Raw genomic sequence first — 25,065 nt, 5'->3', positions numbered from 1 at the left:
CAACTTCCTGCTTTGCCTGGAGCTTTGACATGTGTGAAGAAAGAATAAAAATAGTTATTTGGAAAGCAGAAAATAGCGATAAATGAAGGAAGCATAGGTAAAAGAACTTAAAATGGGTAAACCTTTAAATGGCCTAAAGAGCCAAAACCACCGTAAAAGATCAAGCCAGAAAGTGGCTCTTAAGAACGGCTAAAATAGAAACAACAAAAATTCTGTTAAAATGACTGAACCTGCTAAAAGTGGCCACAGAAGGTAAAATGGATTAATATGCAATATTCAGTTTATTTTGCTGGAAAAGGTAGAAAAGTGTTTTTTGGTCATAACTCATAAATCAAGCACTTTGTTCAAAGAGTGACACACATTTTTCCCATGAATTAGACTTGATATGTCAAAATTAAATGCTATAATCTGATATTAAGAGATTAATAACATTGATTTTGTTTCTAGTTAGAATAGAAACATGTAAACATTGTTCCTATTCTTCAAATAAACACCGTATTTCCATAAACTCGGCGTTTGTTTACGTGCCGACGTCAGCTGGCACGTGACCAGGCGTGTCTGTGATGGGCGTGGCGCCAGTGGCTGTGACCCCGCCCCCTTACGGAAGCCGTGTTGACCCAGGCGCAGTCCGCGGAGATCCGACCTCCGCTTCCTGAACATGGCCCGCTGGGGGAGAGTCGCCGCAGCGCTGCGCTCCGCTCTGAGGAGCCCCGGCTCCGGGAGCAGTTGGTCCGCGGGCCGCGCTGTCGGTCCCGTCTTACTGGGCTCCGCGGTGGGAACCGGGGCCGTTTGTTTTTACCACCTGCTTGTGAACCGGAGCGCGGTGCCCGGCGGGGCGGTGCTCGCCCAGGAGCAGAAAGTGAGTACAACTCGGAAAAGTTTGTGGCGTCGAAGTTAAAGCGCGCTGCAAAGCTCACAGCTCTGACAATCACTTCTCTGTCGATATGAACCCCATATAACGTCATTAAGGGAAAATAGCGGCGACACTTCAGTAGTTAACTCTTTGGAAAAGAGCGTACATAATTGGTGTTAACTTGCGCCCTCTCGAGGCCGTTAAGGGACACTGCAACAACAGCTGAGTCTTCCTATGGTGTCAAAGAGAAGAGGAAATCTTATCCTCAGTCTTTCTGTGTTTTAATCTGTTTTAATTCTCTGCACAGCTCAGGAAGGAGAGAAGATAATTAGATGATTATTTAGTGATCGTTATATCAAACAGCAGTATGAAAAACTTAAACTGATCCCGACAAACTGCAGCACCTCTTTAATTCTGAGAAACAATATGAAGAATAGTGGCTGGATTTTTATCAGATATAAGATTAATTTAACACGAATTAAATCTTTTATGGGTTTTTATTCTCAGTTTTGTTTTATTCTGATGATATTTTCAGGTTGCATATAGATTAAACTTCACCGAATTTCTGCTAGTTATCTAAATATATATAAAACTAAAATCTGTCTATTAAGAAATCTTGATGTCTTTATTTCCACACTTTAAATCTCTATACTTGAAAGATTCATCCTTAATAGGGATGCAAGATAACTATCGGTACCTTTTAATTATCGGCTCGATATTGGGAGGGGGAAAAAATGACGTCACACAGATGAGTTTGATTATCACATTTTCAGCCAACAACTGTTAGACTTTTTGTTTGACTTTGTTCGTTTTCAGTCTGCTTGTTTTCCCTTTCTGAAAAAGACAACGTGAGTGCGTTACGTAATAAATGTTCAGCCGAGAGGCGGTAAAAAAAAGAATCTACCAGTTTCAACACATCCCACCTGCAGCTTTACCTCTGAAACAGGAAGTTATCTGTATCGTGTATCTCTTAATTCTTTATAGATGTTTTTTTTTTTTAATATTTAGAGTGGCTGTGAGCCTTTTTTTAAGACGAAATGAGCCTCCGCCCTGCTGGTCGCCTGATCTTTTGTGATGCTTGACGTGGTTTCAGAAACCTGCAGCTCCACACATGTCTGCCAGGAAGATGCGCTTCACCCAGTTTGCTTCAGTCGTCTACGAGGACGAGCCCTACATGACCCCCAGAGACTTCCTGTTCTCCGTCATGCTGGAGAGCGTCGACCGTAAGTCCCACCTGTCAACCCCGACCCGTCCTCACCTGCCTCGCCTCGCCTCGCCTCGCCTCGCCTCGCCTCGCACTCCCGGGAGATTTCTCTTGTTGGTTTTCTTAAGAAAACTATTCTTGTTCTGTCTCTGAGAACCCTCGAGGTGTAATGGAGGACCGTGATGGTCCTTCACCTGCAACACGCCTTAAATCTCTCACCTATTAGACACACACACGTTTCTTCTCAGCATTGCTGATAAGATTAATTGCTGCGTTTCAACAGCTGCACTTTGTTGTATTAAAGCGGTGGACTTTGCTGTTTAACAGGTTTAGAAACAAGGAAACTGACATTTTGTAATTTATGTTTTTTTAGTTTTCATTATCAAGGTAAATTTACCTTTTTTTTTTTTTTTTTATGGCCAAGAAGCATTTAGACACACAAACACACTTTACTGAGGGTTTTTATCGTGGAGTGACTGTGAAACACTGAAACGGGTTTTGAATTTGGATTTTAATCTCGGCAGATATCAGAAAACTCATTTGTTCAACTAATCAGGTTGACCAAAGCTTATCTACCCCCCCCCCCCCCCCCCCGTCACAGAAAAGTAAACAAGGCGCTCTAGATAACGTCACTCATTTTTTTTAACTAATATTCCAATTTTTACAATACATGTTCAGTATATACTATACACAAGTTTTATAGATACAGTTTATACATACACATCAAACATATAGACACATACATACACATGAATCTACATGACATGTACATAATATTATAATATACTATTTAAATTTCATCAATTTTAAATACAAAATATAGTGTACCAATATTTAAATTAATAATATTCTCTATTGCAATATATACCTTTTATTATGTTTATTAAGTATTAATATATTTTATACCATTATATACATATTATTTATTATTGCTGCCCTTGGTAAAATTGTTGCTCTTCTTTCTTATACATACTAACGATACTATTTCTCCATCTGAACTCTTCACAAGCTGCAGCTAATTTTATTTTTATTCCTCGTAGGGAAACTGGAGAAAAAAGTTCTAACCACACAGGTAAGTACACACACACACACACACACACACACACACACACACACACATCAAAACTCAAACTGGCGTCTCTGTGACAGGATGTGGACAAGATGCTGGCGTCCGCCCTGAGCGCTCGGCCGGGGAACGATCTGTTCAGAACGCTGGGAGACAACGGTGAGTCGTGAGTCGGTCCTGAGAGAGAAACCCGGCGCCTCCGACCCTCTAACAGCTGTCCCTGTGTCTGTCCCTGTCCCTGTCCCCAGGGCTCATCTCCTACACCGAGTATCTCTTCCTGCTCACCATCGTCACCAGTAAGTCGCTCCAAACATCCGACCTCGAGCTGCACAGCGAGGTCGGCTCGGACTCTGGGTCGTCGCACGTTTAGTCAAACTGCTCGTCTTTTTAAAATTTATTTATTTTGGCTTGTGTACAGACTGGACATAAAGGTGGACATAAAGGTGGACGACACAAAAAGCTTCAAAGGGAAACCCAAATATTAACGTTTTTTTAATTTAGAATTTTAATTATATATATATATATTTTATTTTATTTTTTCCATGATTAAACTATTGAGATTGGCAGTACTACAAGACGTTTGGAAAATCAGGTTTCCACACATCTAAGATCACTCAATGAAGAGTTTCTAGCTGTTCCAGCCGCAGACGTTTATATGTGATCGCCATATTGGATGAGGACCCGGTTATCATTCATGTCTATCGACGAGACATCTAGTTATCATCCAGGATGGTTTTTGTACATAAAAAATTGCCACTTGGGTTATAAATTCAGTGTTTTATATTTTGACTGTGTAAAGACTTCCGTCTTCAGTAGCAGTGAATGCACTGGAGGAGAGGCAGGTCCTCATCCAAGATGGCCGCCACAGGTGGATTACAGCAGCCAACCTCATGGTGGCTTTTTGGTTTAAATCTTGACTTTGAGTTTTAAGGAGCAGCAAAAAGAGCATCAGCTGAGTCTACTGTGCAACTACAGCTCACCACCAGGGGGCAGTGAAGGGGCTCCTCGCCGCTGTCGCCATGTCTTCCACCTTTGTAGAACAGTCTGCAGCGTTTGCCCGAGTGACTGACGGTGCGTTGATGTTGCAGAGCCGCGCACAGGATTTCACATTGCGTTCAAAATGCTTGACGTGGACGGGAACGAGCAGGTGGACAGAAAGGAGTTCCTCAAGGTAAGAACTGGGAACATCGGCAGGAAGTCGGGACGGGATATTTCTTTTTCCTATTTAAAATCCACTATTTGTTTATTATCGTTCGTCAAAGCAGCCGGGAGTTTACGTTTTTCCTCCAACGACAGAAATTTTAAAAAAATCTTTCACAAACTTTCACAATCACTCTCCGGTTGGAGCTCCTGGGAATTTCCCACTTTCCCAGTCACTCATGACTTTTCCCTCCCTTCTCCACCAACTGTCCTCAGTAGAACTTTTCCTCGGTCAGAAGTGTAACCGGACTGGATCAGTGAGTAAATCTGAGCTTTAGATAAAAACCACCGGTTCAGACTGAAGATTTCTCAATAATATCAAACATGTTTCCTCACAAACCTTCAGCTCACCAATCCCATCAGATTATTTATCCATGCAGGTTTGATTGGGAGGAATTCCAGTAGAGTTTTCCGTGTTTTCTCTGCCGCTGGACTCGTCCAGACGTGTTTCTACTCGCTCTCACGATGTTTCCATCCTGCAGGACGACTAAACAGCAAAACTTCTTTAGATTCTAGATTCTTTGGTTTCTTCTGAATTCCTCCAGATCTTCTGTCAATGGTTGCTTCTGGTTTAGTTTTCTCTCTTCGTCTTCGAGCCACGATGGTGTCAGGTTTCACTTTTCTCTCTTCGTCTTCGAGCCACGATGGTGTCAGGTTTCACTTTTCTCTCTTCGTCTTCGAGCCACGATGGTGTCAGGTTTCACTTTTCTCTGGAGTTTTGCTGGTAAACATCTGGATTGTGGTTTTTTGAGCTTCTGCCAGAAAATCACTTTTCAAACTGAGACATGATGAGATTTCTCACCGTGTTTAGAGTCTTTTGATCCGTCCAGACGCTTTTCAAACTGGATCACCTGATTGATCACCTGATTGATCACCTGATTGATCACCTGATTGATCACCTGAATAACAAATACGACCAAAGACAAATGTTTACCTCCGCCTGGATGTTTTGTAGAGTGGTTTAGTTGGTTTAGTTGTTGGTTTGGTTTTTGGTTGGTTGGTTGGTTTAGTTTTTGGTTGGTTGGTTTAGTTGGTTTAGGTTTTGGTTGGTTGGTTGGTTGGTTGGTTTAGTTTTTGGTTGGTTGGTTTAGTTGGTTTAGTTTTTGGTTGGTTGGTTTAGGTTTTGGTTGGTTTAGTTGGTTTAGTTTTTGGTTGGTTGGTTTAGTTGGTTTAGGTTTTGGTTGGTTGGTTGGTTTAGTTGTTTTAGGTTTTGGTTGGTTGGTTTAGGTTTTGGTTGGTTGGTTTAGTTTTTGGTTGGTTGGTTTAGTTGGTTTAGGTTTTGGTTGGTTTAGTTTTTGGTTGGTTGGTTTAGTTGGTTTAGGTTTTGGTTGGTTGGTTTAGTTGGTTTAGGTTTTGATTGGTTTAGTTGGTTTAGTTTTTGGTTGGTTGGTTTAGGTTTTGGTTGGTTGGTTTAGTTTTTGTTTGGTTGGTTTAGTTGGTTTGGTTTTTGGTTTATTTCATTTTGTTGGCCAGTTGTTTAGCTGGTTAGCAGGATAACTCCGATACTGACGGAGGTTGATGAAAGTTGTCAGCCTAACGACTCTGAACAAAGAAGAAATGATTTATATTTGACATCTCATGTGTCTGACGTCCCCGAATGTCTTCTTCATAATCAGTTAGTTAATCACACAATGTTAGTGAAGAATCAGTTTAGTTCACACGTAGAATTCTGAAGATCTGCAGAGCCTGAATTCACAGCATGAAACAGAATTTCTTTATGTTCAAAGAGTCTTTCTATATTTATTCTGTGCATGTTGATGATACGATCACGATACTTTGCCGTCCTAATAAAACTAGTTAACAGTCTTTAATGTTCCAGCTCATTTATGTTAGAGTGTGTGTGGCATTCACCAAGCTGTAAGATAAGTGTGTGTGAGGAAACATTTGTTTGTTGAAGTTAATGTCCTGATGTCGCCATCTTTAATGCTGCTCGAGCGCCGCCGCCACCCGGACCCCCCCTGGAGGTGAGCCGCTCCTCGTCTGTGCTTTTCCTTCAGTTTACCTGCTTCCTTTACTTTTCCTTTTATTTAGTCGATCTATTCATCCCGGCGTCGCCTCGTCCGCCTGCATGTCTGTCCCCCAGCAGAGAGTGTGATGGTTACAAGAAACTCTTCCAGTTCAAGAGTTCCTGAAGTCAGACGGTCGATTTGTGTTTGATCTTTAATCTGTTTTCCTCTCGTTGCTGCTGAAGCTGAAGAAGATCATCGGGAAAAGTAAGAGGAGGGTTCAGAAGGACGCTGCAGAGGTGAGGAGTCACGATGGCGGCCGCTCGGCTTCACAAACGCTCTCTGCTCATTGTCTCTGTCTCTCTGTCTCCGTCTCCGTCTCTGTCCGTGAGACAGAAAGCAGCCGTGGACGGAGAAGGAGTCAACACCTCGCTTCAGGCCTACTTCTTCGGGACCAAAGGACACGACAAGCTGCAGTATCAAGAGTTCCGCCGGTACGCAGGAAATACACTTTTATTTTATAACACAACAGCTTTTCAAAATAAAAGTTGTGGCGCTGCGATCAAATGTAGAGAAAAACAGTTATTAAATTCCCAAAGCAGTTTTACAGTTCTGGAGCCTCGATTCTAGAAGCTGCTGAAGCACAAAAGGTCCTGAAAGATGCGTACGCCGCTTCCCACACAACGTTTGTGATAAACAAAATAAAGAAGAACTTTGTGGGGGAATGTGTGTCCCGGTACAGAGTTTTTAATCACGTTTAACGCGCGCTAACTTTTAAAGGCTAAAAAAAATAAAAAAAATCCTTGATGCACTTCAGAAAAAGTAGAAAATCAAAGTCGAGATTCTTTTTTTTTTTTTCACGGTGGAAAAAAAAGTTTTTTTTCAAAAGTCCGTCCGTCCGTCCACATGCCGGCGCGTCTGACTGTTTCCTCAAAATGCATCTCAGGCGGTTTAATGAAGTGAAAAGATGCTTCAGGACAGAGTTTAGCTCCTAACCACAGTCAGTTATCAGTTTCAGGACGAGAAGAGACGGAGCAGCGTTGTTCCGTCACGGAAGTTCGTCGAGTCTGAAGGACAAAGACACGAATCCCAGAGTCCTGATTTAAATGTTCTTATTAATCCAGGAAATCCTGTGTAAACTCACACGTCCATCAGCAGTAAGCAACCCGATATAGTCACAATAAAGGGATTTCACATCTAAGAGCAAATGATGAGGGACGGGCAGACGATGAGGGACGGGCAGACGATGAGGGACGGGCAGACGATGAGGGACGGACAGACGATGAGGGACGGGCAGACGTCTCTCCGTGGGGAAAAAAAACTTGACTTTGATTTTCGATGTTTTCTGAAGCACACAAACTTTTTATTTCTTTTTTTTTTTTTTTTTACCTCCGAAAAAAAAATCTCGACTTTGATTGTCGACTTTTTCTGAAGCGCACAAAGTCGAGATTTTTTTTTTTCGGAGGTAAAAAAAAACAAACTTTGATTTTCGACGTTTTCTGAAGCGTGCGGGGGGGTTATTAGGGGGGTTTAAACCTCCGAATGTTTTTTTTCTTCAGTGGCCCTAAAACTCTTCTTACTGGTGCGTCTCTGGGCCAAAATGAACAAACATTTAATTTAGTTTTAATTCCGTCGTTCATCAGATCCATCATTTGCTTCCAATGGTGAAAGAAAAACTTTAATATGTGATAAACAATATTTCATCCTTTTCTGTTTTATCTTTTGTCATTTCAGCCAATAAGTCATAAAAACCAGCGGCTCAAAATATTCTATGTTCTAAGATTCTAACCTGGCGTCAAAATGATCACAGATCTTTTCTAGAAATGTGTCGTGGTTTTTTTCCTACTCGACATATAAACTAAGAAAATAATTATTATACTTTGTTTTTTTGTATTTGCTCTCTGGGGTTGTTTTGTCTTTCGGTCAAAAGTTTTTAAGAGTTGAAAGTAAAATCCGACCTGCGATGGTGAAAAGAGGATTTCTACTGCAGGTTCACTTCTTCTTCTGTGGTTCACCTCCGTTTCAATCTGTCAACTTGTTTTTTTTAATTATAGTTTCGTGGTGCCATGTGCCAGAGCAGAGCTGCCTAATTGTGGGAGGAGTCAAAGGGGGGGCCTACCTTGATTGTGATTGGCTAAACCCCCGAAGACACTATATAGGGTTTGATTTCTGATTGGCCGGTTGGAGCAACACACTTTTTAAAACCTGAAACAAGCCAGGGACAGAGAGGACAGACTGTCTTCACTTCTGGGACATCAGTCCAGGTATGAGGACGAGTAGTACTGCTGGAGAACCTTTAGAAAGTGGATTTTGTAGAATATGAGCCTTTAATAAAAGTGTCTTCCGAGACGCGACACAAAAACTTTAAAATGACTTTGTGCAATGAATCATGTTGTCGTACGAAGTTGATGAAGTTCACCTGACACGTCGAGACGGTTAACGCCGTACCGTCTGCCTCCGCCCTCGCCGAACCGTCGGCTCGGCCCGGTGGTTCTGTGGTTTGGGTGGTTGTGGGCGCTGACCACTCCCGGTTCTCTGCCGTTCAGGTTCATGGAGGACCTGCAGGCCGAGGTCCAGGAGATGGAGTTCCGTCAGTTCTCCAGAGGGATGGACACCATGCGGAGGGAAGACTTTGCCGAGTGGCTGCTGCACTACACCAGCGAGGAAGACAACGAGATGTACTGGGAGAACATGAGGAAGAGGATCCCCGCTGGCCAGGTAGAGACTCTCTCCTCTGGCGCCACCGGGCCGCCGTCCAGGACGGCCAAATGAAAACCAGAACTTCTGCCCCCACAGAGCATCACCTTCGACGAGTTCAAAGCTTTCTGCCTGTTCACCAACAACCTGGAGGACTTCGCCTTCTCCATGAAGATGGTGACGGAGGCCAACCGGCCAGTGGGAATGGGTGAGACTGGTGTGCTGGTTGAAACCCGCCACTCCTCCTCCTCCACCTACCGTCTCATAACCAATTCTTCTCGCCACAGCGCAGTTCAAGCGGGCGGTGAGGATCGCCACGGGACACGACCTGTCGGACAACGTCCTGGACACCGTCTTCAAGCTCTTCGACATGGACGGCGACAGCTGCCTGAGCCACAAGGAGTTCTTGGGAGTGATGACAGACCGGGTGCTGCGAGGCCTCAAGGTCGGACCGCCGGTTGAACCACGACCGTTTCACTACAAAACCTGACATTTGGGTTAGAGTTGGGGTTAGGTCCTCCTCCTGACCGGATGACCTCTGACCTGATGACCTCTGACCTGATTGTCCTCCTGACCTGATGACCTCCTGACCTGATGTCCTCCTGACCTGATGACCTCTGACCTGATTGTCCTCCTGACCTGATTGACCTCTGACCTGATGACCTCTGACCTGATTGTCCTCCTGACCTGATTGACCTCTGTGTTGCCTGCAGGTGAAACACCAGAACGGCATCGGCGACTACTGGAAGTGTGTGAAGAGAGAGACCCTGAAGGGGGCGCAAGAGGCCCTGAGGGAGACCGGGAGCCCCTTTTGAACCACACTGCTCAATGACACTAGTAACCATAGTAACCACATGTAAACGTACAGGATTCTCACCACTAGATTACGTACAGACACGTTTACACAACATGTTTGTTTGTTTGTTTACACTTTTTGTTTTGGTGACGTAGTGAATTTCGTCTTTGTGATTAAAAGAAACTAAAAGTTCGTTTCCAACCAGGACTGAAGAGTTTTACTGCGTTTACCTGAAACTGAGGAATTAACTTCGTGTGCCGATTGACGAGTTCAGGTTGTTTCTCTTTCAGGTCGAAAAACGACATGGATTTGATTTTAGTTTTACCCACAGTGCTCTTTCTCTCGGCTCATCTTTCATAGACGGGTATTTTCTGACTTCCTTGTGGCCTGGGGCTCAGATTTAGATATTCTGAATGAGACACTTATCGTTTGGAAACTATCAGTCTTCAATATGTACATGAATGTGAGGACCATGATGTTTTATTTCCAGATATATTTGGCCGCCGTTTTCTTACTCTTGCATTGACGCCATTAAAATCGGTCACGGATCAGAAGGAGGCCGCCGTTTATTAACTATTTGTACTTTATTGTCGGACTGACCTGTAAAGATCACATCAGTATGTGGGGTTAACCATTGAAGTATCTTACCATAACGTACAATTCAAAAAGTAAAATAGACAAAAGAAGCATACTTCTGTGATAGATGGACTAATAGTGACTGACGCCAAGGTTATCAGTGAATACACAGCTACAATACAGTCAAATTACATCAAGCATGAAGCCATCTTTGGTCTTCGTATCACTATAAACAAATACATAGAAATTTGTATTGTATCAAAAATAGAAATTACATAGCCATATTGAAAGTAAATTCACATTTTTGACATACAACAGAAGAGCTGAGAGACGGGAGGGGGGAGGGGCGGGGGTTACATGTTTCACTCCTTGGCTGTGAGGACCTGATGGACTCAACATTCAGAGTAGTTTCAGTTTCCTGTCTGCGACAGGAAGTGACACATCCGACAAAAACAAAAGAGACACGGAACAAATCAGATTGTCGTTCTTAAAAAACAAAGTGTGTGCTTTCGATTCCGGGACGGGGGAGGTGTGTGTAGTAGTGACTGCGCTCTCTCTCTCTCTCACACACACACACACACACTCTCACACACACACACACACACACAGACGTGTCCCTCCTCCACGGCGGTCTGGTTGAGTCTGGAGTTGGCGGTCGTTGTGTAGTGGCGCCTCGGGGAGTCGGGGGTCCGCCCCCAGAGGCCGGCGGGGTGTACTGCAGCCCGGTGGACCTTCAGGTAACAGGAAGTGCTTTCTGCAGACAAACAGCCAGTCAGCACGGACACGTGCACCGAGAGTGGGCGGAGTCAGGCAATGTCCTGACATGATTGGCTGTGAAAAACTCATGCTATTTAATTCAAATAAATCTCATATTGAGATTGTAAGATCCACTTTCTCAAGATTATTTCTTCCTTTAAATGAAACCATCTGATTAAACTGCAGAAATAAAAAACGTAGCGCAGATAAATTACAGCTGAAAACTCACTTTGAGATCACAGTTACTACTTTAAGGTGATATTTCTTGATCGAGAGTCACTGATATTTACTATTTAATTTGTTATGCTGACGCACAGAAAACAGCCAATCATATGAGGAGAAACAACGACGCTGGCTCCGCCCACTTTCTGTGAAATTAGAAGTTAGTTTCTTCTGACCCGAATTTAACTAAACTTTTAAATTGTTTTATTATATTTAGTGACAAACTTTTCACAATAAATCTGATCGAAGAAATTTTGACAATAAAGATAAAGTTCAAAGTAAAATGTAAAACTACAAACCTTATATTGAGATTAAATTTCTTGATAAAACGTCAAACTTTCTCTTGGTAAATTTGTTTATTCTCGTCTTTTTACGTTCATATTTATCAATAAAACATTTAAGTCTTCATGTCAGAATATACCTTCAAGTTAAAAGACTTAGTTTTCACAAAGTAACTAATCTTCAGGGATATTATTTCATTGGTATTTTGTGGGAACTTTAATAACTTTTAAATGAACATTCATCCTAATATTTCAAAGTAAAAGCAGAAGTCGAACTGTTGAATGTTTAATGTTACACTTTGATTTCCTCCTTATGACTGAAACTCAACGACCCATTTTAGAATATCGTGAAATATTTTATCAGTTTCGTCGTCATTTCCTTCAAACTGAAACTTTCTACATCGTCACTTCAGAAAGTGCTTTTATTGTGAAGGTCCATCTTCTTGTTTTTTCCGTGTCATTGGAGAAAAACACCTGCAAGTTTAGTTTCATGATTTTTGCTTTTAAAAAAAAGTTTGAAATGTTTTTTGTTTTTTTAAGTATTAAGCTTAAAGGATCAGGACTTTAACGATACTGTAATAACACTTAATGCAACTTCATTGTCTATTTAAGTCCAATTTCAACATTAAAATAAATTAATAGAAGTCATCTCTTCTCTATTAAAACACATAAATAAAGACAGTAGATATTTTTATGTTGTGACTTTTTAAAATCCTTTAGACAATAAAGTCTTTGTATTAATTAAAATGTAAAATGAAGGGAAACAATCAGACCGACTTTAAAAAGCTGAAACTCCAAATAAAACTGAAACAAGATGTGAACTTTGACTTCGTCTGAAATTCAGTTTGGTTTTTTTTATGATAGAAACTAAAGTTTGAAGAGGATTTAACCTGCGATGAGCGTCTGTAGAAACTCATCGTTTTTAAATCTTCATCTTCAGATGAAGAAAGATTGAAGTGGATGTTTGAAGTTCAGTTTCTATTCCTCCAGAAAATCACAAGCTTGTGATCAGAACCATTGATTCATTGTGAATTTAACATTTCCACTCATTTTGTTTGAGCTTTACGAGCGTCGCTGCATCACGGCCGGAGGATTTAAGAGTCTGAAGAAACAAAAATAACTAAACATCATAAACAAAATGATGCTGAAGAGACAAACAGCACAGAGAGGATTTAAAACCTGAAACCAACGTGAAGAGAATTTAAATTGTCGACATTTTATATTTGCACAAAGGCAAGAATCGATTTCTTCTCGTGTTTCGACTGAAGTTTCTCTCCAAGTGCTGCTGTCCCGGTCTTACCATTCTCCGCGGGGGGTCGAGACGTCAAGGGTCGCTCTCCTTCTTTACCGTCACGTCTCCGTCTCCGGCCAGGATGGTGGAGATCTCGCCCTGCATGAAGGCCCAGGGCACGGTGGAGCCGGCCAGGGGGCAGCGCTCGCCGCTGGGGCAGTACACCTCGCCGCCCTGCCCCTGGCTGCGGATGAAGCCCCGGGTGCAGGGGAAGCAGAACTTGTGGTGCGGCACCGACGGACACTGGACGAAGTGCGTGTCCTCCAGGCGCTCACGGCACAGGGTGCAGCACAGCAGGGTGCCCTGGGCGCCGCCCGACGACTCCCCGGCGCTGCTGCTCGGCCCCCCCGAGCTCAGGTTCTGCCCCCCGCCGGACTGCGACACCGAGGTTGATGCGGTGGAGGGGCTGCTGCTGGTGGGCCGCCCGGCCGAGGAGGAGGAGTGGGCGGCCGACATGCCGGGGCTGTCTCTCGCCATCTGACTGGAGCTCAAGCTGTCTGCCACCCCCATGAGGGCCGAGATGGGGGAGGGCTGGCTGTGGAGGCGGGGCGGTCCCTCCTGGGGGACAGCCATGCCGGGGAGGGGTTCCATGCCGGGGTAGGCGCCTCGGGGCCACGGCTCCCTCCCCGAGTGATCAGGCCTTCCCTCGCCCTCTCCGTTCTCCGAGCCTGGAGAGGCCTTGCGGCGCCTTGTGGCGCCCTTCGCTGGGCCGGAGCGCCCGGCGGCTGCCAGGGGCAACATGGTGTCGGGCTGTGGCAGCACCTCAGGGATGGGGGGCTCCTTGAACATCCTCACGCCTTCATTCAGCAGCTCCACCAGCCCGCGCCAGTCCCCCGTGCCCTGCCTCTTCTCGTATTCCACATAGCGCAGCCCAGAGTTCACCGCCTTCCCAGCATCCTTGGCGGCGTCCCGGAACATCTGCCTGACCAGGTCTGGGACCCCTGAGAAGATCATCCCGGAGCCGGCGGGGTACTCCACGAACACCTTGAGCTCGAAGTCTGGAGTGGCGCTGGCGTCGAAGGCCAGGACGCGGCCCACCAGGCTGTGGTCTTTCCTGAAGCGTACGTTGAAGGGGACGCAGCTGCTGAGGGCCACCAGCACGTCCCGCACCGCTTTGGGCCGGCTGGGCCAGCCCTCCACCCGGCTGCGGGCCACCTCGTTCAGTTCTACCATCACCTCGTTGTTCCTCCACAGCGCCGGGTCGATGCCCACCAGGGCCGAGGTGCTGGCCCCCATGGACACCACCTGTCTCCGGCCAGCATCGCTCATGATGGGGCCCGCAGACACCGCTATGGGTGTAGCCCCGGCCCTGGAGGCCGACAGGGGAGCGAGGAGCCCGTGTGGAGCCGCCACCAGCCCCTGGGCGATCAGGGCGTGGGGAATGGCCCCGTGGAGCCCTGGGACCGCCCCGACAACGGCCCGCCGGGTGTTGGGGCTCTGCCGGCTGCCCTCCGACAGGGCCACGTCCTCAGCTCTGTGGAGGCCGTTGGGGAGGCGAGCAGACACCCCGTAGTCCCCCCTGCCCCGGTCCGCCCGCTCCCCGTGTTGCCGCCCCACCTCCAGCGGCCCCGCCGAGCCGGGCTTGCCCTGCTGGGGACCCGGGGACCGGCCGTCCAGCACCCCGTGCGTGCTCTTCAGCTGCCGGGCGGTCTCTATCAGCAGCTCGATGCGGTCCGCGCCGTCGTAGTTGACGCAGCCGCGGCACACGGCCTCGCTGAACTCCCACAGCATGGCCCAGGGCATCTTGGGCAGGTCGCAGAGGTAACACCACTGCCGTCTGGAGGAGGGCTGCGAGGCGGACGACATGTTGTTTACAGGCCCGACACCAAACTTTCTGCGGAGGCCTCACCCGTCACGGTCCACGCGTTTCGGCTGTGCTTCACTCCCCGGACCGCGCTCCACGCATGCCGCGGGTTTTACCACTAAAAATAAACGCGGGCTGACCTCAGAACGTGCGCGGTGGCGGCAACATTTAAAACTTATCGACGTCTTCTGTCTCGGTTTGTTCGAGTCGAGCTGAGTGGGAGGAAGTTCACTGTTACACCGGAAACACCAAGGCGGCGCGGCGCATAGCATCATGGGAAATGTAGTCTCAGCCGTGGGAGGACTACGGTTCCTTGATTTAATAGCAACGCTTAAGAGAAATGCTTTTACAGGCGGATTCCACACGGAATAAATAAAATAGAAAGTTAAATGTGAAATAACAATAATTAATATGTACGAAGCACAGAAAGGATGGAATTGATTAAAAAAACAGCAAACACTATTTACAACTCGGAGTTAGAAAGATCTCCGGTGACTCAAAAGTTTATTTTCTATTTACACTCCCAGATATTTGTACTCCTCCACAATGTTCACCCGCTGGAGATGCTAGATGAGAAGGTTGCTGGTTCTATTTCTCATCTCAGTGGATGGCTCCATGCCAGTGTTAATGTTAACGAAATGCGCTTTGGGGACTTTCTCGAGCTCTATAGAAATTAAATCCATTTACATCGATACTAAAATGCTTCATGATCATTCCTTTTAAACATGGTTAATGTGAAATTTCCAGGTTTTTTTTTCTTACGAGTACCTGTGCATCACTGCTTCAAGTATTTCAACAAATCCCCAAACAGCATTGGAACAGATCCAAATGAATCCCTTTAAATCCCAACTGAACAAAAATACCACTTCTGTGGTTCAGGCTTTTTTGTTCCCTAGTTTTATAAAGTTGAATCAGGACGTGAACTTTATGGTCTGCAGAGGAACCGACTGTCGTTACAAGATGACTTTGTGAAAGGTCAATAACAAAAAAAAAAAAAAGGCAAAAAGTATGAAGGTTTTGATGAATCATCTGGTTACTAGTTAGTGCATGGTGGCTGTAGCGCCACACTGTGGTATTGAACATATTTTCAACTGAAAACCATAAAAGGTTGCTTTTTAGCTCTTTGTTTATGAGTCTGAACATATTACTGCAAGTAGCTTTACTCAAGTTGAAGTCTTCAACGCTGGAAAACTTAGTGTTTCTATTCAGCATCTCTCCACCATCATCTGCTTTAAAGAACCAACCTGCTGAGAGAAAACAACCGAATTCTGACTTTAAAATCCGACTCGGCCACACGCCTGTGACCTTTTCAATCTAAAACCCTGCATCGGTGTGATTTTTATTTGAAGGATGAAACAGAGAACAGACGTCTGCTGGTGTGACCACAGCTTCAATCAGAAGTCTTCACTTTATTTAAAAACCAAAACTTGATCGGGGGGGGGGGGGGGGGGGGGTAAAATCTAGTGTCTTGAACATAGAAAACAAACATGATTGGAAGAAAACAGGGTCAAAGTAAAATTAAAACAAAAACAGGATAATTTATGTAACATTTCCTGAAGAACATCCTTCCTAGCTTTCGTCAATACTGTCTGAACGGATCGTGATCGGAGCCACAGGAGGAGCTACGAAGACACTCGACGTTACAAAGTGGAAACTATTCAGTTGGCGTGATGCGTGGTGGAGAAACACAGCTTCAGTGTGTATGGGTACGGTCCGCCTGGGGAGTGGGGGGGGGGGGGGGGAGACTGTCAAACACACACACTGAAACAAAGCCTGATAATGTGAACACACACACACACACTTACTGGGGTTTTTCATCTGGTAATGGTTCATTAGGGCGAGAGCCTCCATGGCGTCGTTGATGGATTCCCACTCCAGCAGGCCGGACGAACTACGCTCACCTGGGGGTGGGGGTGGGGGGGGGGGCATTGAATAAACAGACAACATGCTGGTTTAGTTTGATCTGATCGTCTGCAGGTTACACACCTTGTAAACAATACCTGGTGTGTGTGTGTATATACTTTTACTGCTTTCAGACATGCAGAAACAATAATTAGTCTGAACGACTAAAAGTGACTCACTCTTTCCGGTGAACAGCTTCACAGTCGTGGGGATCTTGATTTCCAGATCTTCGCACACCTAGAGGGAAACACATATGTGTGTGTGTGAGCAGGCGAGAAGGTGGTCCGAGGAAGACGGCGCCGCCGGCTCTTCTTACCTGGTTGAACATCTCCGTGGTGATGTCGGGCTGCGCGTTGAAGAAGTGCAGCACGTTGCTGGGGTGCTGGATCCGGTTCTTGGCCGCCTGCTCGGGGGAAGTGAAGCGGTTGTTGCGTGAGCCGTGGAAATCTTTGAAGCTGCTGGTGTTGTCCTCCAGCTGGTAGCACTGACCCGGAACGATGGCCTGCTGCTTGGACACGCTACAGGGAACATAAACACAAACATCAAGTCTGTGACGCCGCATTTCAACCACGTTTTCTGTTTCGGTTCTAAAGCTGCTAAACTCAGTTTCTTACCAAACATTGAGTTTCTGCCCAAACAGGAAGTTGTTGTTGAGGTGAGAGATGGCCCGGTCCACAGAGTAACAGTCTCCCATCTCCACCATGGCGGCTCCTGGTTTACTCTTCATGAACTTGATCTGAGTGAGAAGCATCGAGTTCACTGCACTCATTCTTCGTCATCAGTTTGGTTCACCAAAGTAACAGCAGAGCGATAATCTCTCGATCAACTCACCCGCTCCACGTTGCCATAGAGACAGAAGATGTTGAAGACTTTGTCGGCGTTGACCTTGGCGGGCTCCAGACCGTACACCATGAGAACCGGCGAGTCGGCGTGGGGACCGTAATCGGGCGGCGGTGGCCCGTAGCCCGGCCCGTAGCGCTGGCTGCCCCGGCCACGCCCACCCATCCCGGGCCCCATGCGGTGCGGGGGAGGGGGTCCGTAGCTGTCGTCATTGTATCCATGGTAACCCCCCTGAGGGCCACCTGAAGAGAGCAGCGAGGTTACACACACACACACACACACACACACACACCTGAACGGATCCGTCGCACACATAGCGAGCTGCTCACCGTAATCCGGCGGGTGATCACCAAGAAGAGCCGGCTGCCTCTGGCGCTTGTTAGGATTGGCGTTAGGATCTGAAAGCGGAAAGTCACAAGTCGACCATCAAAAAGCTTCTTCCTGCGTCTCTCTCACACACACACACACACGCTAACAACATGCTAGGGGACAAGTTGAGTGACGGACATGCAACACGGGGGTCTGACGTCACGTTTACAGTGTTCCTGTAGCCTTTAGCTTAGCTTTCCCAACAGGAGGCATAATGGAGATTTGTTGAACACAAACATTTTTTTTAAAAACATCACCAATAGTTACCATCCTAGTTCCTAGTACAAACACACACCTTGTGAATTGTTCCAATTGCCATCACCATCAGCATCTGCACAGGTACACATATACACATGTCAAATCCAAAGGAAATGGACCAACGTGGCAGCAGCATCTTAGAAAACATTTGGCGACAATCAAGAGTGAACAGACAAAATAAATCTGCGTCAAATCTGCTTTGTTTATTGCAAAATCCATAGAAACTACGAGTGTTTACAAGGCGGTAACATCAGGTGTGAAAAAAAAAATAAAAAAATAAAGGTGTAGTTGACCAGCCTAAATTCAATCAATCAGACGCCTGACGACTCGTATGGAGACATTTTCTTTTGCAGGTGAAACTTCTGGATGTTAGCGACTGACTACACCTCAGAAGCAGAGACGATCTTAGTGTCGAGGCAAAAATACATCGAACTTTCATCAGTTAAAAGCGCCGAGTGATTAAAATACAGGTGCAGGTTAATAAATATCGCCCCCATGAGAAACTCCATGTGTAACAGGAGCAAGAAGCTCGTCTGGTTAGTTTATGTGTCGTCAGCAGGCGTCGCCCAACGTGGTCTGATCAGATGTATTGATTCTGATTCTTGACTGTGTGTCTCCCGAGTTTAGTGTCTCTAAATTGGAGCGTTTAAGCATCAAGTCATTTGATTGGTTCGTGTCTACTTACAGCACCACACGTGGAGCATGGGACACAGTGGGAAGGTAGGGGGCGCTCTTCGGCGGGCACGCTACCCACCAAGCTCTGATTCCATCAACTCATTCTCCCTCTTCTTGCCTTTCCTGTCTTCTGTCCTTGCATCTCCACCACCAGAGAGAAAAGTCCGTCCGTTGCCCGGGGTTTTGACTTGCCGCTGGGGTGCGTTTCAAACTGGGTATTAGAGGCTCAATGTGGGGCTTACCGTGCTCTGACCACAAAGCAGGACATTTGCACCGTTTGAGAGCGGCCTGTCAGTCCACAGACACACTGAGCCAAACCTGCATCACACGGGAGGCGTTAAAGGCGTCACTATGGGCCAGTGCAGAGGACAAAAAAAAAAAAAAAGGAAACAACGCAAAAAACAACACAACAGCACAGAGAGGAGGAGGAGGAGGAAGAGGATGGGGAGGAAGGCAGAAGGGAAACAGAACACCAGAGTCCATAAATGTAGAAAGCTTTGGGAGGATTGTGATCTGTTTGTGTCTTCGTAGGACCCCCCGTGGATATTCCTTCTCGTGTAATGGGCGCTGGCGTGCGGCTTGTTTGTCTGCTGTAATGGCGGTCAGTCACTCGGACCGTGGCGCGTGACGATGTGCTGTCGTGGCGGCTCAGCTCGCTGTGATGTCATGTTGGCAGGATGAGAGAGTGGCCCCGCTCGCTTTGTGGTGTTTGTTTTTTTTGTTTACTGCCCCAGTATGTGGTGTCATCTGTTCCCTGGTCGGGCTGAGTGTGTCTGAAATCTCTTCTGCTGCTCCCTGTGGTTGTGTTATGGCAGGACGCTGGGAGGCGTGGCCGCCAACGACCACACGCCCGAGTCCTGCCCTTCATCGTCAATGTGTTGTGTCCTCGGAGCGCTGCAGATGAGGATGTGCTGTGACGAGGTGGTGGTGGTAGATGCGCAACACTGTGTCACGTCAGACTGTGGTGGATTGTGTCTGTTCAGGAGGTTTTTCTGTGCCTCACGCTGAACTGGTGGCGTCTGTCCACCACCAAGAATGAAATGGATTCCCGTGTCAGGTGGTGGAGAAAGGGGGTGAAGATGAGCTTGGAATAAGGACGCGCTGAGTCGAGGTAGTGTCCTGGTGTTGGATGCCCCACTGTGTCCGATGTATGCCACAGAGCTGATTTACATGAGCTGTGGTTGCTGTGAGACTGTAGCTGCAGCAGCCGCTGTGTCTGCCTGTATGAGCTTTGCACAGTGAGGACACAAGGAGGACCTCTGAGATGTGAGGCAGCGCGACACCACATGGAGGATGACATGACACTCAGCACCGTATCATGTACATGTCGCGATCCTGGCCGTGTACAAGACATCAAAACTCTGCTGCAAAGAGTAAAGCACTGGTCTGTGACAACTTGAAGAAATAAAGTACAAGTCAAGTCTTCTGCATCAAGATTCAGCTTGACGGAGAAGACAACGTGTCATTTCCAGCTCATTTGTTATCTAATTACCGATAAGTTCACTGGCATTTAGCAGAAGAAAAGTAAGGCCTTTACACACCGAGGACGACTCCTCTCTCCTTTCGTTTTAAAAAATGGTTATTTTTCTGAACACTTCTAGAAAATTCTGACGTTTGCCGTCACAACGTTAAACGTGACCAATTAAGCCTGTAAGATGCTTCACATCGTCTCCAGACCAATGTGTGTTTGTCTTCAGACATTGATGCGACCTTGAGAAGGCGGAGCTTGAGATCCTGAACTGTTCAGACTTGACAGTGAATTTAAAAAAAGGGACTAGCTGGTAACTTCAAAACCATCAGCTGCAGCTCACGTCACAGAAAGCCAGCCATTTCATTTAAGGTACATCAAGTTAATAATGGAGAGTTGGATTAAAAATATATTGCACCTATACTGACCTATTTTAACGCCACTCGTTGTGTAAAGACTTAAACGTCAGGTTTCAAGCAGGGTTTCGGTCCAGTGCTGCATGTTTTAGGTCTCTCCATGCTGAAACACTCCTTCGCTGACGAGCTCATCGGGACGTTGTGACGACCCAACCATCATCAGAAACAGGAGTGTCGAAGCAGACAGAGATCCAAACCATGCAGGACAGGAATTCTCCCCAATAAGAGCTGGTTTATAGAGAAAATATGTGGAGGAGACAGTTTTCATCTTGACAGATCTGACGCGTGTAGACCGGCGAGTACAAGTACAATACAAGTTTACCAACACTAGAAACAGTAACTGGAGAGTTCAACAGTGTACGAGAATATCACATGTAATCGTGGCTCCACGTTGTGTTAAAGGTCTCATGAAATGTCAGATCTACAATATTCATTCCGTTTTACCCTCCTTACATTAAATAAAATATCATCTTTCAGATATGGACCCTTCAATTAGACCATCCGACTGCAGCGTGCAGACACCGGTACAGTACAGCGAGCACTTCATGGGACCTTTGAGCACAGCCGCGTGAAATAGCCTCACAATGAGAAGTTTCAATTCAAACTGATAAAAATCTCCACCATGTTTGAGCCAAAGCCAACAGGCGTGCTCGGTGTGTGCGGTGTTGCCTGGCCTAGAGAACAGAGATGCGAGGTTGTGCAGCTGTGACATGCTCTACAGGGCCGTGTGCACCTCGGAGATGTGCTACCAGTGACGGGTGCTTTGGGTTGCTCACATGCACGGACCATTAACGGTGGTCGGCTGCCCTTGAGGTTGCTCCCCATGCCCTGACACTGTGCCTGCCGTGTGGTGAGAAAATGAATGAAGGCAGTGAGAGGCGTCGCAGGAGTGCCGTCTCGGACCACAGAGCTGCAATCGTCCCGTCTGCGATCAGAGGAAGCACTCCCGGAGGCAGAGTCCTGACCGTCCATCCAGTGGCATGAGAGGGAAAGAGGAAGAGCAGAGGGGGAGGAGGAGTGAGGGGCTGGGTTACCTTGGCCACTCAGGTTGGGGTTGGTGTAATCCCACGTGTCCTGGTCATTTTTGAAGACGTTCAGGCGAGGAGGCTGTCGGAACGATCACATCAGGAATGTTTGACCATCTCTGCTCCCGTTAATATGCCATTGTATGATGAACATCAAGACCTTCTCACCTTGGCATATTCAATCTTCAGAGTGCAGCATCCAGAGTAGATGTCTGCCCCGTTCAGAGAGGCTTTAGCCCGCTGGGCGCTTTGGACTGAATCAAACGTGGCAGCAACAAGTTAAGGAGAGCTCTGATAGAGGACGACAGAAAGGGTTAACGATAACTTAACAGCAGGGGTGTCAAACACAAGGTCTGCAGCACCGACCTCAACTTCTATTCCATACAGTCGTTGAAATATCCCGACACCGAGACCGTCTGACATCTTACTGCTCACAAAGTAGCGTTAAAATCAAAACCACACTGTGACGCTGATGAGTTGCATTATTGGAAGCAACAAACCTCAAACTGAAACAACCTGTGGCCTTGAACAATCGACTATGAAGGAAAAGAAAGACGATCGATGAAAAAGGATATTCGACCATGGCCTGAACTCCGTTCTTCCTGAAGATGACAATCCTCTGTACAGGACCGCAGTTGTTACAGATGGTGTAGAGAACATCCTGCACAGCGACGTCACAGAAGAATTTCAATACAGACACACCATTTTCCCGACGGTACAACTAAAGACAGGACACGGTGTCTGCGTGCACGTTACCGTGGTGATGGGGTAGATGGGGTTGATGATGGTGAGCAGCAGCACGTTGTTGACGCTGCGGGTGTCGTCCGAGTCTCCTGGCCGGGAGATCTTCTGACTGGTTGAGTAGTTGATGAAGGCAGGGTGGCCCGCGATGTAAACCTGGTTCTCGCCTGCGTACGTCACGGCGTTGCAGGAGCCGTTCATGTCTTCGTACTCCACTAGAGCCTGGCGCTTCTTGGGCATCATGACCACGTAGCTGTCGAAACAGAATTCATGGAGCAAAGTCATTAAAAACGTGGAAATATCTGAACCTTTGAACTATGTTCGAAACGTCAAAAAACTGGATTTGAAGGTTTGATAAAGTTAACATTTTGCAAAAACAAAACTGATTCGCATGACAAGGTCAGTGTGTTAAGGGTGGAACAGCACAATATAGACAAACTGAGCTACAGGCTCATCACCACTGTGGAAAAATGACTTGTAAAAATACTGGACAGGGTTGTTTTCTCGTGTGGTATGTCAAAAATGGAAACGCTTCTGTTGCATTTGCCCCTATAAATCAGGTAAAGGCTCCAAAATGTCACTCAAGTTCATGGAAAACAGGTGTTACCTGAAAACAACCTGATGGAGCAGCAGACAGAAAACATGCAGGACAATGGGGTGTTTTAGAATACTGGGGTTTAGTCTGGGAGTGTTTGGAAGAGTTTACAGGTCCCAGCCAATCGAAGTGGACTTTGTTCACAGTTCTGAGACCATTTAGTATCAATTACTGTGGTAAAAACAAAATGCATGCTCTGCAATCATTGTTACCGCCTCAACAAAACTGCTGAATTACAAGCAATGCATGTGAGACAATCAGCCAAACGTAGCCAACTCCCTAAATTATGCACAAAGCAGTCAAATCAACATTTAATCTCCTGCTCTTATCAATCTGCTGCAAGAATGAGTGTCTGACTTGATCCAAAACAATGTAACCACACCAGTTTACCCGGCAGTAAATTATTTGAGCAATTCAGTCTAGTTCTACTGCTAATTTGTCTGGTATGCCTCAGAGCTTAGATCACACTGTTTTCCTGCACATCTCGAGCAAATGTTTTCATTGAGAAAACTCTAAGGGTAAAGCTTTGGTTATGAGATGATGAGCATCCCAATATAGGAGTACCTGATCCAGGATGGGGTTGTTTTTAAACCTGATGTCTACTTGAGTGCCTGTCGAGTAATTTTATTTTTGTGAAACAGTCCATGTCAATTTGAACTGGTAACACAAGTATTATTTGCAAAGTGTGACATAAACCCAAAAAAAGGTGCTATTAATGTATGATAATTGCCCGGTGAGAATTGAAAACAGCATTTATATAGTTGTAATTTCTTTCTATACATCTGAGAAGGTATTGAGACGTATGCATCCATTCATACACTGGATTCGTAGATATTTTCGGTATGCAGGAGCATCTCAAACTCCCCCCAGGCCGTCTGCCATTTACCTGATGGCCCCAAACTCCTGCAGGGCCTCCACCAGGTCCGCCTCCATGATACCGTCCACCAAGCCCCTGATGTGAACCACCGGGGAGGGCAGAGGCTTGTGGGGATCCTCGTAGCTGTCCTGTGAAAGAACACAAACGTGAAGCCGTGAGGGCAGAGGAAGCTCTCGGATTTGAAGAGGAAGGAGACACGGAGCGGTTGAAAACGCAACGTTAGATCGAGTCATGAACGCAACGTCCCGCGCTGCGTAGGAACTGACGCCGCTCCAGCATTGGCGCGCGCTACTGTATTTCCAGCACACATAATGAGCAAATTGTATGTCTCGCCAATCGTAAACCAGTTTGTGCTTATCCAACTGGCTTACAAGGACCGAATAACAACATTATGACCGTCTTTTGAGCTGAACTTAACAAAACCATCCGTTAGCTCGCGCTCGTTAGCTTAGCTGGCTGCAGGCTGCGCCCTCTCTCCAGACCCGAGTCCTTCCCCTGAAAATGCAACACCTATCGCGGTTATTCACAGGCAACACATACGAGCACCGAAGGCACGTGTTTAACCCCCACCGTGGTCATTCCCCCGTCCTCAGTTTTCTGTCTTTTCGTCGCTCTGCCGCCTTCTCCGTAATATCGGCCCGCAGCGGCAGCCATGTTGTCTGGTGTCGTGTGCCGGGCGAGCTGCTGCGTTCACTGACCGTAAGAAAAAAAGCATCCCGGTTTTATCGGGTCGGTTTGCCCGTGATTACCCATTCACAGTTCACATTTTTTTCAGAGATCAATCTTATTATACATTTTGATCTTGATACATCTGCCTTAGGCTTTCTTAAATTTGTGTTTAAATATTTTGGGGGTTTTCTGTGAAACTGCATCGTGTGTTTCATTGTGGTTGTTTATGGTTAAACGTGTAGTACCTGAATGAAACAGCGGAGCGAAACACACGACGCTATTGGATCGTTGGTCTGTCAATCATATTATGCTTCCGGAGAGGAGGAGGGGCTAAACGGAGGGTTTGAATATGTTCAGTTTTAACAGATTTAACCAGCAACTTAAAATTACAAATATAAATAGATATGCCCTCTTTGTATAACACAGCTAAATGCTAATTTAATGCAACGAATTAATCGTATGTTTAATTAATATCTCACCTTCAATGAAAAATAAAATGTGTATATTAAATTACACATACATGCATGTACGCTTTCAT

General features: G+C 46.1%; 3 protein-coding genes across 5 annotated transcripts; 1 reads left to right on the top strand and 2 right to left on the bottom strand.

Annotated features, from left to right (window-relative positions):
* Positions 1 to 550: 550 nt before the first annotated feature.
* Positions 551 to 10,334, top strand: micu2 (mitochondrial calcium uptake 2). Of its 2 annotated transcripts, none has more exons than XM_080483313.1 (12): positions 551 to 859; positions 1,947 to 2,076; positions 3,098 to 3,129; positions 3,207 to 3,282; positions 3,372 to 3,419; positions 4,212 to 4,294; positions 6,515 to 6,568; positions 6,666 to 6,763; positions 8,816 to 8,987; positions 9,066 to 9,174; positions 9,254 to 9,411; positions 9,680 to 10,334. In XM_080483313.1, exons 1-12 carry the CDS (start codon positions 659 to 661, stop codon positions 9,779 to 9,781), a joined length of 1,263 nt encoding a protein of 420 aa, XP_080339439.1. In that variant the 5' UTR covers positions 551 to 658; the 3' UTR covers positions 9,782 to 10,334. The 2 variants fall into 2 exon arrangements, with proteins under 2 accessions (XP_080339439.1, XP_080339438.1); XM_080483312.1 differs by having other exon boundaries at positions 593 to 859; positions 9,259 to 9,411; positions 9,680 to 10,333.
* On the bottom strand, positions 10,312 to 14,933 carry LOC308121797 (interferon regulatory factor 2-binding protein 1-like). Its single transcript, XM_080483278.1, has 2 exons — positions 12,898 to 14,933; positions 10,312 to 11,092 (listed from the first exon to the last, which is right to left on the bottom strand). The coding sequence occupies exon 1, from the start codon at positions 14,692 to 14,694 to the stop codon at positions 12,922 to 12,924; it is 1,773 nt and encodes a 590-aa protein (XP_080339404.1). The 5' UTR covers positions 14,695 to 14,933; the 3' UTR covers positions 10,312 to 11,092; positions 12,898 to 12,921.
* A 1,129-nt stretch (positions 14,934 to 16,062) lies between these two features.
* Positions 16,063 to 24,547, bottom strand: hnrnpl (heterogeneous nuclear ribonucleoprotein L). 2 transcript variants are annotated; one of them, XM_080483280.1, is made up of 14 exons: positions 24,429 to 24,547; positions 23,868 to 23,986; positions 22,402 to 22,639; positions 22,221 to 22,306; positions 21,814 to 21,910; positions 21,655 to 21,727; positions 18,099 to 18,134; positions 17,764 to 17,832; positions 17,426 to 17,676; positions 17,209 to 17,330; positions 16,911 to 17,112; positions 16,774 to 16,831; positions 16,498 to 16,593; positions 16,063 to 16,409 (listed from the first exon to the last, which is right to left on the bottom strand). In XM_080483280.1, the coding sequence occupies exons 1-14, from the start codon at positions 24,510 to 24,512 to the stop codon at positions 16,351 to 16,353; spliced, it is 1,590 nt and encodes a 529-aa protein (XP_080339406.1). In that variant the 5' UTR covers positions 24,513 to 24,547; the 3' UTR covers positions 16,063 to 16,350. The 2 variants fall into 2 exon arrangements, with proteins under 2 accessions (XP_080339406.1, XP_080339405.1); XM_080483279.1 differs by having other exon boundaries at positions 16,065 to 16,409; positions 17,426 to 17,832.
* Positions 24,548 to 25,065: the final 518 nt, after the last annotated feature.

The sequence above is a fragment of the Lipophrys pholis genome (assembly GCF_963383615.2).
Source record: "Lipophrys pholis genome assembly, chromosome: 16".
Classification (NCBI taxonomy): Eukaryota; Metazoa; Chordata; class Actinopteri; order Blenniiformes; family Blenniidae; genus Lipophrys; species Lipophrys pholis.
The sequence above is the reverse complement of the archived record's forward strand: the minus strand, read 5'-3'. Positions and strand labels throughout refer to the sequence as shown.